This window comes from Geotrypetes seraphini, chromosome 2 (genome assembly GCF_902459505.1).
Source record: "Geotrypetes seraphini chromosome 2, aGeoSer1.1, whole genome shotgun sequence".
Classification (NCBI taxonomy): Eukaryota; Metazoa; Chordata; class Amphibia; order Gymnophiona; family Dermophiidae; genus Geotrypetes; species Geotrypetes seraphini.
Genome location: NC_047085.1, coordinates 41778539 through 41794783, shown reverse-complemented (window position 1 = coordinate 41794783; position 16245 = coordinate 41778539). Strand labels below are relative to the sequence as shown.

Sequence of the window (16245 nt, the reverse complement as noted above, 5' to 3'; positions counted from 1 at the left end):
TTCTATAGTTGTTACTGAGGTGACATTGCATATTTTAAAGTCATCTGTCTTGACATCTTTGGGGAAACCCCCCCCCCCCCCGAATATAAATAATTAACATTTTCTCTGCGTATAGTGTGCTTTATATTGTATGTATATTGCATTACAATTAGTATTATTTTGGGGGTTGAGTCAGGGGCGGAATACTCGGTTGGTATTTGTTAGGCTTAGGGGTTACTTGACTTGAAAAGATTGAGAAACACTGGCCTAGAAGTTGTTGTGCGGGATCATTTTTAAATTGACAGACTAATATCTCTTTCTGGTTCACACAGAGAAACCACAAACAAATTCTGGTAGTCAAAAACCAGCAAAGTGGAGTTAATGAACTGGCAAGTCCCAGGTTTATTGACGACAAATAAAAATAGAAAGAAAATGTCACTATTCCGATAAAGACGTCAAATATTGTTATAGGATCCGATTTATTTTTTAGCCATGTCTCTGTGATGAGTTATTCCTATGGACTCAACTACTTTAATCAGGTCTAATTTGTTGCCTATTTATTTAACAGCATGGTTGGTTGGGATTCAGATCTTATCACAGGAGATGGTTTTCTGTGTTGTTTGTGAGGTTTCTGGTATTTTTGGTTCTACTAATTGGGGTAATGATTTCTGCTCTGTGTGGCATCCTATCGGCACAATTTTGTCTGCTTGTTGCATTTTCCCATGCAGTTGACCAAAGTTTTCTTAAGTTTGATATCATAATTGGAATCATGTTTTTGGATTCTATGTTTAGTTGAAGACCTGATAGATTTTACATGATTAACCCATAGTTTTAAATTCCTCTACTTGAGGTTAATTGAGTACCTGGTTTCTAACTCCAGGCTTGCATTTCCAGTTCACTTCCATTTCCTGTTCCAGCTGTAGACCTTCAGTTCTTGCTTGCTTCTAGTTCCAGCCCCAGTTGTGGGAATTGTTTTGATGCAAGATCTGATTCCAGGTCCAGATCTGGGCCTCTCTTTAGCCAAGTGCAGCCCCTGGCTTATGGGTGCTTCCCCCCCTCTGCAAAGCATAACTGTGCTTGGCCCAGTCCGAGTGCCCTTACCAGGGCTTATGTCCCACTGATTCCTGTAAATAGTCAAAGGATGTTTATCTGATAGAGTTTTATCTTAAAGTTGTCTTTATATATATTTTATTAGTATGAAATTTTTGTGCTGTTTCATTTTCTAATAGGTTTTCTTTTTTTTGTTCTTTTTGTGGTGGGATCGCTTGTCTTTCTAATTCAGTTGTGTTTTATTGTACTGAAATCTGAGATAGGATAAAACTCTAGGATGATGAAAATAGTTAGGCATACATGTTATAAAGAATCGGTTCTCTAATTGTCTGCTGCTGTACTTTGACAGAATAATGAATGCGGATCTCTATCAATATTTTTTATAATGCATTACATTTTCTAGCATCTACCACGGAGCAGGAGTGGGTCCCGCTGGAGCTGTGCTTTGGAATTCCACTCTTTAGCTCTGAATTGAACAGGAGTGTCTGCAAGAAGATCGCTGCCCATAGACTGTGTGGGAAAGAAAGGTGAAGTGCCTTTATATATACTGGAGGTTTTCTAATTTATCTTGATCTGAGTTTGAGCTGTGCAGTCTCATTGATTGCATCTAAAGAGCTGAGTCTGCACCAGCCATTCAAATTTTCATACCATCTGCAATGAATATGCATGAGCTTTCCTCTATTAAACATGCAGATGTATATCATGCACATTTATTATGGATGTCTTAGAAACTCCACCTGCAGTTCCTCCCAGGATAGGTTTGAGAATCACCGTTGTACAGAAATGCTTTCATTTTCTTTTGCAACCTTTGTGAGTCCCAGAATTGCTAGGGTCTTTCTGAACCAGGTCTTTAGTGTGTGAACAGAGATATCTGAAATTGGCAACTGAATATTTATTTAATGTTGTCGTTGGGTCAAAGCAAGAATTCATGAAAAAAAGTTCAGTTCTCTTTTCTAAGATTACAGCCCAAAAAAGCCATGTGGGTAATTTGGTGGGGTGAATTGAATAACCCAGGGAATTTTGTATCTTGTTGTTAAACTGAGGCTCAGGACCTTCCTGCCACCTTGCTGTACTTATGAATCAGCTACTCAGCAATCAGTGCTAGGAATGAATCTCCTGTCCTGTCTTTGCCCTGTAGGTGGAGTGGTAGAGTCTATCCTGCTGCCTAGTAATATAACAGACTGCTCTACAATGCAGACTTCTGCAGTTTTTGGTCATGCTTGCTTTATTTTGTTTGCTTATTATATTTTCATTGTTTGTTTTTTTTCACAGCCTTCAAAATCTTTTACATTCCAGCCGAAAGCTTTCACTACAAGTTCTTAATTTTGTTCAGTCATTCCAGGTAAAAATAAAAACCTAAAATATACTTCTTGCTTTTAAATACTGTTTAAGTCTAGGTTTTATTTTTTTTTCTGTTTGTTTTTATTTTGCTTAGCAAATTGACTAGAGAATGGGTAAAGAAATGCTAGCACAGATTCAGAATAGATGATGGTGGGGAGGGAGGTGTGAGCCAGACAAAACAACCTGTGGGGAAGAAGTGATGCCACCAGCAAAGATGGAAGCCTAAGTCTGAGGCTCCGTCTCATGGCCAAGATATGTACGCCCAAATAGTGCTTTGCTGCAAGTTCTAGTCTGATTAAGCGAGTGTGCTAGAGAGGGAGACTTAAGTGAACTTATGGCATCCAGATAGAAGGAGAGAGGTCAGCAGGCTGTGCCACAGTAAAATCCTCTAGCTGTCTCCCACGTGGCTTCAGGCCACAGGATGAAGGAGGGAAACAAACTGCCGTGGGAGAGCTGACGCTGGTGCATTTGGAGGGTGCTTTGCAGAATGGAAGAGAAACAAACCAATGTATGCGCCAACCTGTCAAGCTGCCTATTTACATACGCTGGATGAGGCAAAAGATTGGTTGAGCCATGGTCTCAACTTACCCTGTTTTACCGAGGTGGTCTGAAGTTTGCTTATTAGATATTGTTTCAGAACTGACCAATTGTCTGAAATAAGAATGATTCAACTGGTTATTGGCTAGTGCTTGAATTCACCCACACTGTTCAACAATTTCCTATCTTACCTGAGAGGACATAAGAGTCCAGTCCTCTTGGGGGAGGGGAGCCATGTTTTCTATATTTGATTTTTGCCCGATGTTTGTACTTGTTGTAGTTTGTTGCTTAATAAAAAACAGATTTCACCTAAGGATGTATGATGGCCATGGAGTATACTGTGTCATGTTTATTCTGTTAGTGTAAAGACAATACAGCATCAACAAACACATAGAAATTCTCAGCCTGCCCTCAGATCTGATAGTGGACTAAGCGGCATAGTACATTATTTTCCATTCTTGGATATACATCATCTGGCTCCATCGCTTTATCCACCTTTAGTTTAGTCTGAAAATCGATCAGGGTCCGTCATACCTCCAGCCTTATTTACTTTTCTTTTCTGAGGTCCTGCTCCCAGTGCTTCAGCTGTGAAGACAGAACAGAAATATTTGTTAAGCAATTCAGCCTTTATCAGCTTCTATATATTCCTTCCCTTCGCCTTTGAGTCTCACAATGTCACTTTTGTACTTCCTCTTATTACTAATATATCTAAAAAATGTCTTGTCCCCTTGTTTTACTGTGTTTGTCGTTTTTTGCTTCCATTTCCAACTTTTCTTTCCTGACTACTTGGCCAGCTTCTCTTAACTTTCTAGATATTTTTTTTCTGTCTTCTTCTTTCTGCAATGTTTTGTAGTTTATGAAAGCTAACCTTCTCAGCTACTACTTTTGAGAACCAAAGTGGCCTTCTTTTCCTCTTACTTATACTTACTTTTCTTATAAAATGGTTTGTTGCCCTTATAATAGCTGCTTTCAGATTTGCCACTGCTTTCCTACTTCTTCCAGATGTACCCATCCATACAATTCCTGACATAATTCCCTATCCGAACAAAATTAGTTTAGAACCTTCACTTTTGAATGAGCCCTCTCTCTACACCTATCTTAATAGTAAACCATACCATGCAGTGATTACTGGATGCCAAATGATCACCCACTATAACATGAGAAACATATTCCCCATTTGTAAACACTAAGTCCAGTATGGCCCCATCCCACTTGGGTTCCATTACCAACTTCTAGAACAGTTCTCCTTGTAGATAATCCAATATTTCCCTACTTCTAGAAGATTCCATAATAGAGATTCCCCATTCAACATCTGGTATATTAAAATCTCCTATTAGTAGTACTTCACTTTTTACTGTTATATTTTGAATGTCTTCTATTAAATCTCTATCCATGTCTTCCATCTGTGAAGGAGGCCTGTATATTACACCAATATAAATATATTTTCTATTCCCCAGTTTGACCTAGAGTGCCTCTTCCTTCCCCTGTAGATCCTGCAGTTGTGTGGCTTTAATATGATCTTTAACATATAATGTTACTCCCCCCCCCTCCTTTTTGTCCTACACTGTTATTCCTGAACAGATTACAGATTCCTGAACAGATTCCCCCGCAAATTAGCAGTTTGTGGACTCACTCATTCACAGTCTGCTCCGACCGCCTCTTCCTGTAGTAAAGTCGGGCTACACCAATCAGGAGCTGCGTGTCAAAGCAGCTCCTGATTGGTGTAGCCCAACTTTACTATAGGAAGAGGTGGTCGGAACAAACCGCGAGTGATTTTCTTCACCCACCAGCGCTTTAGCTGCCCTCTCCTGCCTCCCCTGCCTTTTGACAGGCGAAAACTGCATTCACTTCCTGGAATGGAACTCCTGCGAATTTCGGGGGGAGTACTGTACAGCCTGGTATAACTATGTCCCGGCCATAGCTCTTCTTGAACCACATCTCCATGAGCTCCACTAAATCCAACTCAGCCTCTTTCATCACAGACTCTGGATGAAGAACCTTGTTTCCCATACTTCAAGCATTAGCATATACTGCTTTCCAGACATTGTCCATTTTTCTCATTTGTATAAAGGTATTTAGTGATTCACTTACCTGAGGGTTTATACTTACCTGGGGGCTTTGCACCCTGCTTCAGTGATTCTAAACTAAACTAAACCTTAGGTTTGTATACCGCACCATCTCCGCATGCGCAGAGCTCGGTACGGTTTACAGAGGTTAAGAGGAAAGGAATTACAAAGAAGGGATATAGGAGAGGGACTGAGAAGATAGAGAGGGGCAGGGTACTGGAGAACGGGAGGAGATTAGATTTTTGAGAAGAGCCAAGTTTTCAAGCGTTTACGGAAGGATTGGAAGGAGCTAGAATTTCTGAGTGGGGAAGAGAGGTTGTTCCAGAGTTCCGTGATTCTGAAGGGGAGGGATGTTCCAAGTTTTCCTGCGCGGGATATACCTTTTATAGATGGGAAAGATAGTTTCAGTTTTTGGGAGGGTCTAGAAGAGAGCGGGTTTGATGAATTCCAGAAGAGTGGGATAACGGGAGGAAGGATCTTGTAGAATCTTGAAGGCTAAGCAGGCACATTTATAGAGGACTCTGGAGTATACTGGGAGCCAGTGAAGCTTAGAGAGGAGTGGGGAAACGTGATCAAACTTGCCTTTTGCGAAAATAAGCTTGGCAGCGGCGTTCTGAATTAGCTGAAGTCTATGGAGGTTTTTCTTAGTTAGGCTTATATAGATGGAGTTGCAGTAGTCTAGTCTAGAGAGGATGGTGGATTGGACGAGGATGGCGAAATGAGAATGATGAAAGCAAGATCTTACTTTTCTTAACATATGGAGGCTAAAGAAGCATTTTTTTACCAGGGAGTTGAGGTGATCGTTGAAGGAGAGAGAGGAGTCTAAGATGATGCCTAGGACTTTGCTTGAAAACTCAAGATGAAGAGTGGGGCCGGAAGGTAGAGGGATGGAGGTGGGTAAATGATCTGAAATTGGGCCGAGCCAAAGTAGTTTGGTTTTGGACTCATTCAGTTTCATTTGTACAGATTGGGCCCAGGATTGGAGGTTCGTAATACATGTGGAGATGTTCTCAGCGAGGTTCGAGAGGTTTGCGTCGGTTTCGAGGAGGATGAGGATGTCGTCAGCATAGGAGTAGAGAGTTTCTAGGGGGGATAGATGAAGGAGTTTCAGAGAGGACATGTAGATGTTGAAAAGAATAGGAGAGAGGGGTGAGCCTTGCGGGACTCCACATTTCGGCTTCCAGGCAGGGGATGAGGAACCGTTTGTGTTAACGGTGTAGGAGCGGAAGCCCTTTCAGTAGGTTAACCAGTCTGCTGCTGAAGACATTCGTTCCTTCTTTGATGCACACCATCCCTACTCGGCAGCCCTTGGAAAATCACTCTATGGTCCAGGAAGCCAAAATGCTCTTAATGACACCATCTGTGCATCTCCAGGATGTGCACTTCTCTGCCCTGGCCTTTATCCTTGACAAAGAGGATTAATGAGAACACCACCTGTACACTTGACTGTCCCAGAGCTTTGCCTTCTGTCCCAGAGCCACAAAATCACTTGATATCATTAGTGCCAACATGGATGACTAGTATCGGATAATAGTCAGGCTTGATGAGACTCGGTAAGCTCTCTGTAACTTCTTGAATTTTGGCACTAGGCAGACAGCACACCTCGCAGGACATCATGTCTGGTCTGCAGATGGATGCCTCTACACCCCTTATATGGGAATCGCCAACCACTACTACCTTTCGCCTCCTAATAGTCAGGGATCCAGCATTTTGGGGGATTTCATGCTTTGGTCCTTCCTCTCCCTGGGATGCTCTCATCTCCTCCACTTCCAGGGCTGCATATCGGTTCTTTAGTTCAATGCTAAGTGGAGTAACAGTATCGATCCTGCAGGGTTTCCAAGTTTATTTAATCTTGTAACCTGAGTCCAGCTGTTCTCCATCAGCACGGCCTCTTCTTCCCCACTGCTGGAAATCTTTGATGCCTCATGAAGCATTTCATCGATTTATTTCTCATTCTCATGGATGCTTCGCAGTCTTGCTACCTTCCCTCTCAGTTCCTTCACTTCCTTCAAGAGGGATTCAAGCTGAAGACAACTTGCACAGGAACCACCCGTTCTGCTTGGGTGACATTTTCTGTCTGCACAGAGTCAGAAGCTGTAACCTGGGCAACAGGTTTGGCAAACAGTGTTTCCCAGCCATACTATGGTTGCAGAAGTGCTCATACTTGATGGAAAAAAAAAAAAAAGAGAAAGCAAAAAAGAAAATCCTACCAAAGCAATGTCCTCTTCCTTATTTGCTGAAGATCCTGTAAATTAAAAGATAAGGCTTGGGATGGGTGGTAGCTGGGGAGGGTGGGAGGGAATTAAACACTAAACAGAGACTTTCCTCAACTGCAACCTAAAATACTAAATTAGACCAAAACACTTTTTATAAAAAAAACCCTAACAGAACCTTTAGAGATTACCCTATTGTCTAAACTGACTTTGCTGAAAAAGCAGAGTACTGAAATAAAATGTTGAAAAGAAAGACAATCATATAACCTACTGAAGCCCAAGTTTGTCTTTTCCCAAGTCTGAATGCCAGCAGGTAGGATACTTGGGACTTGGTTGGCCATGGTTGGAAACAGGATACTGGGCTTGATGGACCTTCAGTCTGTCCCAGTATAACAATTCTTATGTTCTTATATTCCAATGGAGTTTTTCTTCTCCTTAGAGATCCTCACTCAGCATCTCTGTCTTTGTGGCAATCTCTTCTAAACGGGGTTGGGAGCAGGCTTAAATAAAATATTCAGTGTACCAAAATGTAAAACCCTAGGCTTCCTCCTCATGCCATAACCCAGAATACATTATGAAAATATGAGAACAACTGTAATTTCGATAGCAGGGGGTATCCTATGGAACAATTTAAAGGGACCGTTGAGATTGCTTTTGAACATGCAAAAATTTAAGAAGATACTTAAAAATAACTATTTATGGAAGCTTTTCACTGAAAAAATGGTAACATTTTATGAGAACATTGAAACTACTATGTTTTGTTTGTGTGTTTGCTATTTGATGTTTGAGTGTATTTTGTAAGCCACTTAGGTTTAAGCGGATAAGAAATAAAATATCAAATGTACTCCTACACACTGAATGGTGTAGGTGAGGACTGTAAGGAACATCTAGTGGGTGAAATGTTGTAGTTGAGCTAGTGGGAAACAGAAGGAAACAGTGTAAGGAGAGTGGCTTATTTCATTTAGTATGCAGTATTTTTCAGTTCTGCTTAAAGCAGCAGCACTCTAAGGGCAGGATGCATAAAGTTTTAGTAGACTGATAAAAAAAAAACCCAAAACACTGGGTTGGGAGCAAGTTTGATTTGCTCAGCTATGCTCAGTAGAAATAGCATTCAAATTATTTGCACACTATTTGTGCTCCGTATCCTGGTAAAAGGGGGAGGAACTGTGCTTGGCGCCTGCGCATAATAGCTGAGCGGTAGGCATGGCTCTTGTGGGCAGGCCCAGTACAGTTCCCAATTGCCAGAGCTCTGAAGTTTTTGGTGTTTTTTTTTTTAAATTTCACATTCGATATGGACACAACTGTTGTGCGTGTTTTGTGCGAGTATGTTTTCCTGCGCCTAATGGCTGTGTTCTGATCAGAGGCATAGGGGACACGCTCATAGAAAATATGTACAAACAGCTATTGGTAGCTTCAGATCTGCCAGAAAATTTTGCACAGTAAGAGTTGGGCGTTCCCTTCTGTGCATTACAAGGAATGCTTATTTTAATAGTAATGAGCGCTTTGTAATGCATTTGCATAGGGTTCTTGGTGACTGCTACTTCAATTGATGCATCAGAGGCTGAGCTGCCTTGAAAATAAGACCGTCTACAACCAGTCTTACTTCCACAGCAAGTTATTGAGCATTGGGGCTTAAATATTTCCAGACATCAACTTCCTTGTTTCTTGTCTCTCTTCCTTCATCTGTTGGTTTTACTCTTTGTTCTCCTTTCTTGTACTCCAAGCATGTCTTTGTTCCTTTATACTGTAGCATTGATTCAGTATGAGCCTTTTTACTATGTCTAGCTTCTCCATCTTTTAAAACAGTGGTTTGACTTGAAACCCCTCCTCTTCAGTTAAAGTCACCACCTTGGTTTGTATATTTTTGAGTGAGCAGTAGCGTAGGTTTTTGACAATGGCAGCACCTTAGTATATAGATCTGCTGGAAGTAGTATCGCAAGCCATGAGATCTTTCAAAAACATCTCTTGCTTTATTAGTTCTAACTTGTGACTTAATTATTTAAATTAAAAACTTAATTTGGTTAGTACCAACGCATTAAGACTACCATTTTTCTCTCTCTTTATTCTAGGAAGGCGTTTCCACTCAGGATCTCTTGTTGGAATCCAGTGCATCCATTCTGATGTCACAGCCCACATCAGCTGACATGGGTGTCTCACTTCCTGCCAAAAACCTGGTGTTTAAAGATGGAACTCTTTCAGAATGGAATGGGCGCTGTCCTTCCTCTGTACTCATTTCAACCCTACCTAAAGAGCAGCTCACATAATTTCATTTCATTGTTTGGGGCAGAGGGGTAAAAAAAAACTGCCTTCCCTCCCACACTCACACATGTAATCCCACACTGCTAATACTGAAGAAAATGAATTATTAGCTCAACAGGTATTTCACAATAATATATATTAGCCAGAGCAGTGATAAGCTAATACCTGAAATAATACAGCATATATATTATTAGGGCTAGTGCTTCATGTTCTGCTGTGTACAGTGGTGTGTGAGCTGGGTTAAGAGAGGATCTGCTGCTGTGGCATGAGCGGGTTTTGTGCTGCGGTCGTGGAGATATTTTCACTGTGCAAGGTCAGTAGCTCATCACTATGTTTCCTGCTTCAGCAAAAGACTTAGCATTGAGTATTCTATCTCAATCAACAAGCTGCATCACTTCATTATCTTGGTGTCTTTAGATTAAATACCATTATTAAAAGCATTCCAGATATTATAAAAGTTGATTGCCTGTACCTTTTTTTATTTTTAAATTTTACTCCACATCAAGTTAATCAAAACATTTTTTAAATACAAAGTTTAAAATTTGACACTGGGACTTGAAAAGGACCTAACTTAAAGTATATGGAACTTGATACCGTCCAATGGTGTTTTCTGTAGACTGTAAGATATGTATATTAGGTTGATAAAGTCTTTTGCATACGTAGATCATTGTTTCAAGACTTAATAGTAGCAATGCTTCATAGAAACATAGCCAGTGGATTAGTGAAAATGTCACTGCATAACCCTAGAAAACTTTTGTTGCCTCTGGATGTAATTTTTATGTTTAATTTTAGTAACTGTTTTTTACTCCGGCTGATGTCACTTTTTAGTTCTGGAGATGCAACCATCCTAGGTCTTTCTCATCCTTTGCTCTGTTCTTTAGCCAGTTAACGCTGGTGTTCCATGACACAGAAGGAACAGTCTGGATACAAAATTCAATAAAAAGAGAAGCGGCCTTCCTGTTTCCGATAACCCTGGATGTGACCAGAATTGGCTATGTTTTCCTAGCTGAGTGAAAGATAATGCAATAATACTTTCTTCAGACTTGTTTAAAATCAGTTGGTAATGAGGCACTTTTGTCATCTCTTTGAGGACTGATTTTGATAGATGTACATTGATCCGATTTGGTTAGTTCCGCATTTTATAAAGTTCCATTCTGTAGAGAGGTTGAATTTTATGCAGTGTTTGGTAGCTTGCACTAACATTTTACCCATTTTGACTCAACTGTTTATTAGAAAACCTTAAACTTGTAATTTTACTGGAATTCTGAAGCCTTCTGGTAATGCTGTTCAAAATTATCTCCTGACATTCTTTGTATAATCATTGCTCCTATGTTGTTTTTTTTCCTGGAAAGCTTTGGGTTGGTGTTTTTTTTTTTTTCATATGCTTGTCCTGTTCTTTCAAAAATGCAACCCACGTGCCTATTTGTGGTCCAAGATGCTGTACAACTGGTGTTTTTGTGCTAGGAATTTTTTTGGTTGAAAAAACCTTGTTCAAGGTTTATTTCTGTCTTGAGACCAAGCTGTATTTCTAAAGACAAACTAATTATGCAAGTGATTCCGTGCTCTCCCAATACTAAGTATTCCATGTGAAATCCATTTTGTTATTTCCATTCCCTTTGATGTACATGTTATATTTAATGGAAAAAAACTGATGTATTATTTCTTTGCACCCTGAGTTCCAGTGCTTGCCTCCCAATATCCTTTCACCTTAATTTTTTTTTTTTTTTTTGCCGATAGAATATGTCTGCATAATTCATTTTGCACCTACTTGAAATCTGGGCCAAAAGTGTTAATCTATTAAAATGCACTGCCATAAAGAACTGCCTTTTATTTACCAAGATTATGTTGAATTTGTGGGCGTGGTGATGATTTTGTTTTAATTTTTAAAAGCAGAGTGGTCAAATGCTTATATATTTGATCTCTTATTTCCCTAGCAGTCTGTGATAAATATCCTCCCAACCCACTGCAAGGATGAAAAGGAAATACTCATACCTTTGTAATGCAAATTGTAAGTGGTTGTGCTTACAATATTAATATGCATTTTTAAAAAATCTTTTTTTGTACCTAATCAAATTTTATTCAGTTTGGCCGTATATTGCTTGGTAAAGTTAGTGATACGCTGCCTTTCCCAAAAGCAGCAAATTGGTTTACCAAATAGGATTATTTACAGAAGAAAGGAGGAATATAGAACATTGGATGAATACATAGAGAAATCACAATACAAAAAATGATGGGGAAATGTGATGGTATATAGGGAATCTTAATACCTTAAGGAAGGAACAACATGACAGACATATTGGTGCGTGCAAAGATGAGAGTGAGCACAAAAAGGTACAACACAGAGGTATAGATATGAGAATGCCTAGTAACTAACAAGCTAGTTAAATAAACTGCTGTTATAACAAGTATAGAGTCGAGCTTTTTTAGTTGATAAAGCAAACAATTGCTAGAGAGAGATTCTCAAAAATCACATGCTTGATGGTGTCACAGGCTGTTTAGCTTCTAAACCTACTGTAGCTTCGGCTCCCTAATAGAGAATTCAAAAGACAACGAAGGAGACCAGATGGTGCTCAATCCATTTATTAATAAACTAGACTCGACACGATCGTGTTTCGGCCCAAAAGGCCTGCCTCAGGAGTCTTGATGTGAATTGATAAAACCATAGGTGTATAAGTTCATATGTTAAAATTTTACAATAAAATCTCTTTTAAACACCAACGTGTAGTGGCTGGCGGTGAGTACAGCGAAAAATCGCATGAAGGTGAAAATGAAACCGGTCGTCTTCGTTGTTATTTTCGTGTCCCTAATCAGAGAATGACACGGGGAACTCGGTTTCCCTATCCCGTCCCCGTGGGTTTGGTTGCTCTTCATGTCCCTGCCCCATTCCTGTAAACTCTGCCTTAACCACATAAGTCTCGAACACTTTAAAGTGTTTTGAGGCTTGTGCAGATAAGGATAGAGCTTGCAGGAATGGGACAGGGACAGGAAAAGAACTTGTGGGGATGGGAAAATTAGCTCTCGCGGGGACGGGGAAAAATTTGTCCCTGTGTCATTCTCTACTAAAGGTTGGTAGAAGTTGAACCACAGCCTTGGGGAGGGGGGAGTCACAGTCATCCCTCAAAAGGTCTAGATTATAATGATGCAGTTTTGCCAGGCTCTGAAATCCATGTTCCCCTTTCAGTATTCAAGCTAGGTGAACTGGTTGAGGGATCAAACCCCTGGTAACTCTATGAAGGTTACTAGCACCTTAAACCTTGCCACGTTTACTCATTGCTTCTTATGACAGACTAGAAAAGTGCTGGAAGCCCAAGGAGTGACCTTCAAAACAAATCTCTTACTCATTCCATCATATTCAGTGGAAGAGGTACTAAGCACCTTATAATAGTAACTTTTATTACAGGTCACTGAGGCTAGAATACCAAGTACAGTACTGATTTTGAGGCTATTTTATAAAGACACACAAATTTTGTGAAGCTACTTTATTATTGTGACTAAAATCCACCACCCTCATGCACAGGCAAAGTTTCACATAGGTGCAAACTATGTCCTCAGACCACATTAAAACACTCACCTTTTTGTGTGAGGTAATTTTAAGAATTGTTTATAAAATGACTCTCTATCTGTCCATATAAGTACGCCTTGTACAAAACTTGCTCCTGGTGGAATTCTGTGAGTGCAGAATTTCTCACCCACTCAGGATGCTAGAATTCTGCACATGCTATGCAGAATTCAGTCCAGACACAGGTAGTAGAGGAGGAACTGAATTGCTGCACAGCGGACCACTTCCTTCTCAAGTGCTTGCTTAGACCCTACTATTAAATCACCTTATCAAGGAGGCAGTTTTTAAAAGGATATATATGTATATAGCCATTCAAAACTTACTGTATATACTTGAATATAAGCCAACCTGAATATAAAGTGAGGTAACATTTCCCCCCCCCCAAAAAAAAAAAAAATGGAGGAAAAAAGGTTGACTCGTATATAAACCAGAGGGGGTTAATATTCAAGTACCCTGCCCTACCTGGCTCTGCACCCAGCCCCACTCCCCTGCCCTGCTAGGCTCTGTACCCAGCCCCCTTCCTTCCTGGCTCTGCACCCTGTCCCCCCTCTCTTTCTGCCCTACCAGGCTCTGCACCCTGTCTTGCGGGGCTCTGCACCCACCCCCTCTCATCCTGCCAGGCTGTGCACCCAGCCCCCCTCCTTCCCTGGCTCTGCACCCTGTCCCCCCTCCCTTTCTGCCCTGCCAGGCTCTGCACCCAGCCCTCCTCCCTCCCTAGCTCTGCACCCTGTCTCCCCTCCCTGCCCTGCGGGGCTCTGCACTCTGTCCCCCCTCTCTCCCTGCCCTATGCCCTGCACCCTCGCCCTCCTGATACCTTGTAGGCCTCCACCGAGCCTGCTGTAAGATCTGGTGATCCAGCGGTGGGCCAGGACAGGAAGGGCCTGTCCTGCCTCCTGTCCTGGCCAACTTGGAAAAACTTTTACCCAGCCTCTTGCCTCCCCCACGTACCTTTTAAAATCCACAGTGGTTGCAAGAACTAACGGCAGCCAATCACTAGTGGCTCTCCACAGGGCAGGAGTTACGAGAGGGCCGCTCCAGTTCACCGCTGGACCACCGATGATTGTAAAAGGAATGCATGGGAGGGGGGTGGGGGTAAAGGAAGGCAGTCGGCTGGGACAGGAGGAATCGCTTCTCTTCCGGCTCACTGCTGGTCCACCAGGGATTTTAAAGGTACGTGAGGGAGGCAGTAGGGTGGGTGAAAGGTTTTCAAGTCGGTCAGGACAGGAGGTGAGAGGGATCCCTCCTATCCCAGCACACTACTGGCCCATCAGTTCCTGTGGAGGGCTGCAACAGGTTCAGGAGGGAGGTGGGTGGGTGCTGACCTGAATATAAGCCGATGCCCCTATTTTTGGACCCTAAAAATCTTGGCTTATATTTGAATATATACGATTTGTTAAATTTATGGATTTTAATGAAACAATAGACAGAATTATAAAGTTTTTTTTATTCCCTTTCTTACTCTGTTTCTCAGTCTTCGGCCATTGAGTCCAGGTTTAAAGCACTTTGAAAAAATATATTATTATGTTCCCTTCCATTCTTGTTCCTTTCCTTTTTAAAAGAACTAAAATATTTCCTGTTCTTGCTGTTATGTAAATGTGTCACTAGCCTTAGACAAATCTGTGAAACTTAGGGAACACACCAGTAAAGTTTTTGTGGTGATTTGTAATGCCCTACATACATTACTGCACTTTGGTTTCTTTAAATTTTTTTTTGTAATTTTTAAACATATGTATTTCAATATATTACAACTGATTTTCTGATATAACTTTAATAGTGTATATTGAAATGTACAAAACTGTGTGTTGAGTCTGATTATTGGCACATGTACCATAAATGTTTTTGAATAAACTGTGATGCTGATTCTAATATGTGTAATGAATGCAGTTTTTATTTAAGAAATGCATTTGAGTTTAAATCCGGGTTCTGCCTGTTTTAAAATATATTAAGTGACAGACACTGAAGCTAGAGGAAGGGGTTGGATAAGGCAAAACTAATATCACTTTAAAAATTTTCACTCTGATAATTGGGGTAGAGAAATATCTTTAAAAAAGGAATGAAGATGCTCCTCCCACAACTCCCTTTTAGCATAAAGGGAAGTGTAATAGCTAACAAACGTGCTGAATCTGATCCGCTCTATCAAAACTCATGCCTCTTTCGTTGCGAAGCTTCGTGATGAGTTGAGTCTTTCTATGGGGGCGAACTAAGTTAGCCAACACCTTTCCCGCTTCCCCTCCCCCATCGGAAAAGATGGTATTTTTGAAAATAAAGGGATTGTGCCGCCCGATCATTAAGTAGTGTGTCCAGGTGGCGTCGAAGATCCCTGTAACCTAGTTTGTCCGCTTGAGCCGGGAGGTGGAATGGGATTATGGCACCCTACTCCTGGGACTTCAGGCCCCTTGGTGGTGCAGGGGCTTACTGCGCCTCAGCACCGCTTCTATAACTCCATAGTGCTGGTTAAGAGACTAATCCTGGCATATTGGATATCGGAAGAAGCACCGCCACTTCAGCAATGGAAGATGCGCATGAGGAAACTGGTGAGTTTTGAGACCCGGGTTTATTCGGTTTCCATGCACCCTGACAGAAAAAGTTATGTAGCTCTTTGGGGCCATTTTTTAGCTTGCACCCAGGAAACCGCTGAGACACATAATTTGTTCTGCTGTTGTAGGGATGGAGGAGGGGGGGCATGATATGCTGCAGTACTTGGGAGGGGAGAGGCTGGGTAGGGAGGTGAGTGAATGTGTCGTATGATTGGAGGCTATGCCCTGTGCCAGGACGGTTTGGAGTGCGGGGGCTAGCATGGTAGACTGTAAAAATTTTTATACTATAAAAATTGGTGTACAGAGAATAGCGCTTTTCTTATAGCATGTCTCATTGCTGTTTTGATACTATCTAGTTTTCCTTGTTCTATACTGGTTTGTTGACCTCTTCTGGATGTATTGGTCTTCATGTATGTGTTCTCTGTATCACTTTCAATAAAAAGACATTAAAAATTTTTTTTTCCCCCCCCACTAATAGTTATGATATTTCTTACAGGACAAGCAGGATGTAATCTTCTCACAGTGGAGCTCTGGCACAGCCGTTACTCAGCATTCAAGAATTTTTTCAAAGCCTTTGGCAGCACTGCACATAATGGTGCCTTTCTACCCAATGTGGGGTGTGTGGGACCAGCAGTCTTTGGTTTTTTTTTCAGAGCAGAGCAATCGCATTTGTCAGCTCTCCTCAGCACATCTCTTCAGAGTTT

General features: G+C 41.2%; 1 protein-coding gene across 2 annotated transcripts in view; it reads left to right on the top strand.

The window, feature by feature from the left end:
• The window catches only part of FAM91A1 (family with sequence similarity 91 member A1), a 130538-nt gene extending 115668 nt beyond the window's left edge, over positions 1–14870 (top strand). For both annotated transcript variants that reach the window (XM_033933473.1, XM_033933474.1), the window contains 3 exons: positions 1433–1556; positions 2302–2371; positions 9256–14870. In XM_033933473.1, the coding sequence (XP_033789364.1) occupies positions 1433–1556; positions 2302–2371; positions 9256–9450 (389 nt within the window). In that variant the 3' untranslated portion in view covers positions 9451–14870. The remainder of the gene's footprint in view (positions 1–1432; positions 1557–2301; positions 2372–9255) is intronic.
• The last annotated feature ends 1375 nt before the right edge of the window (positions 14871–16245 follow it).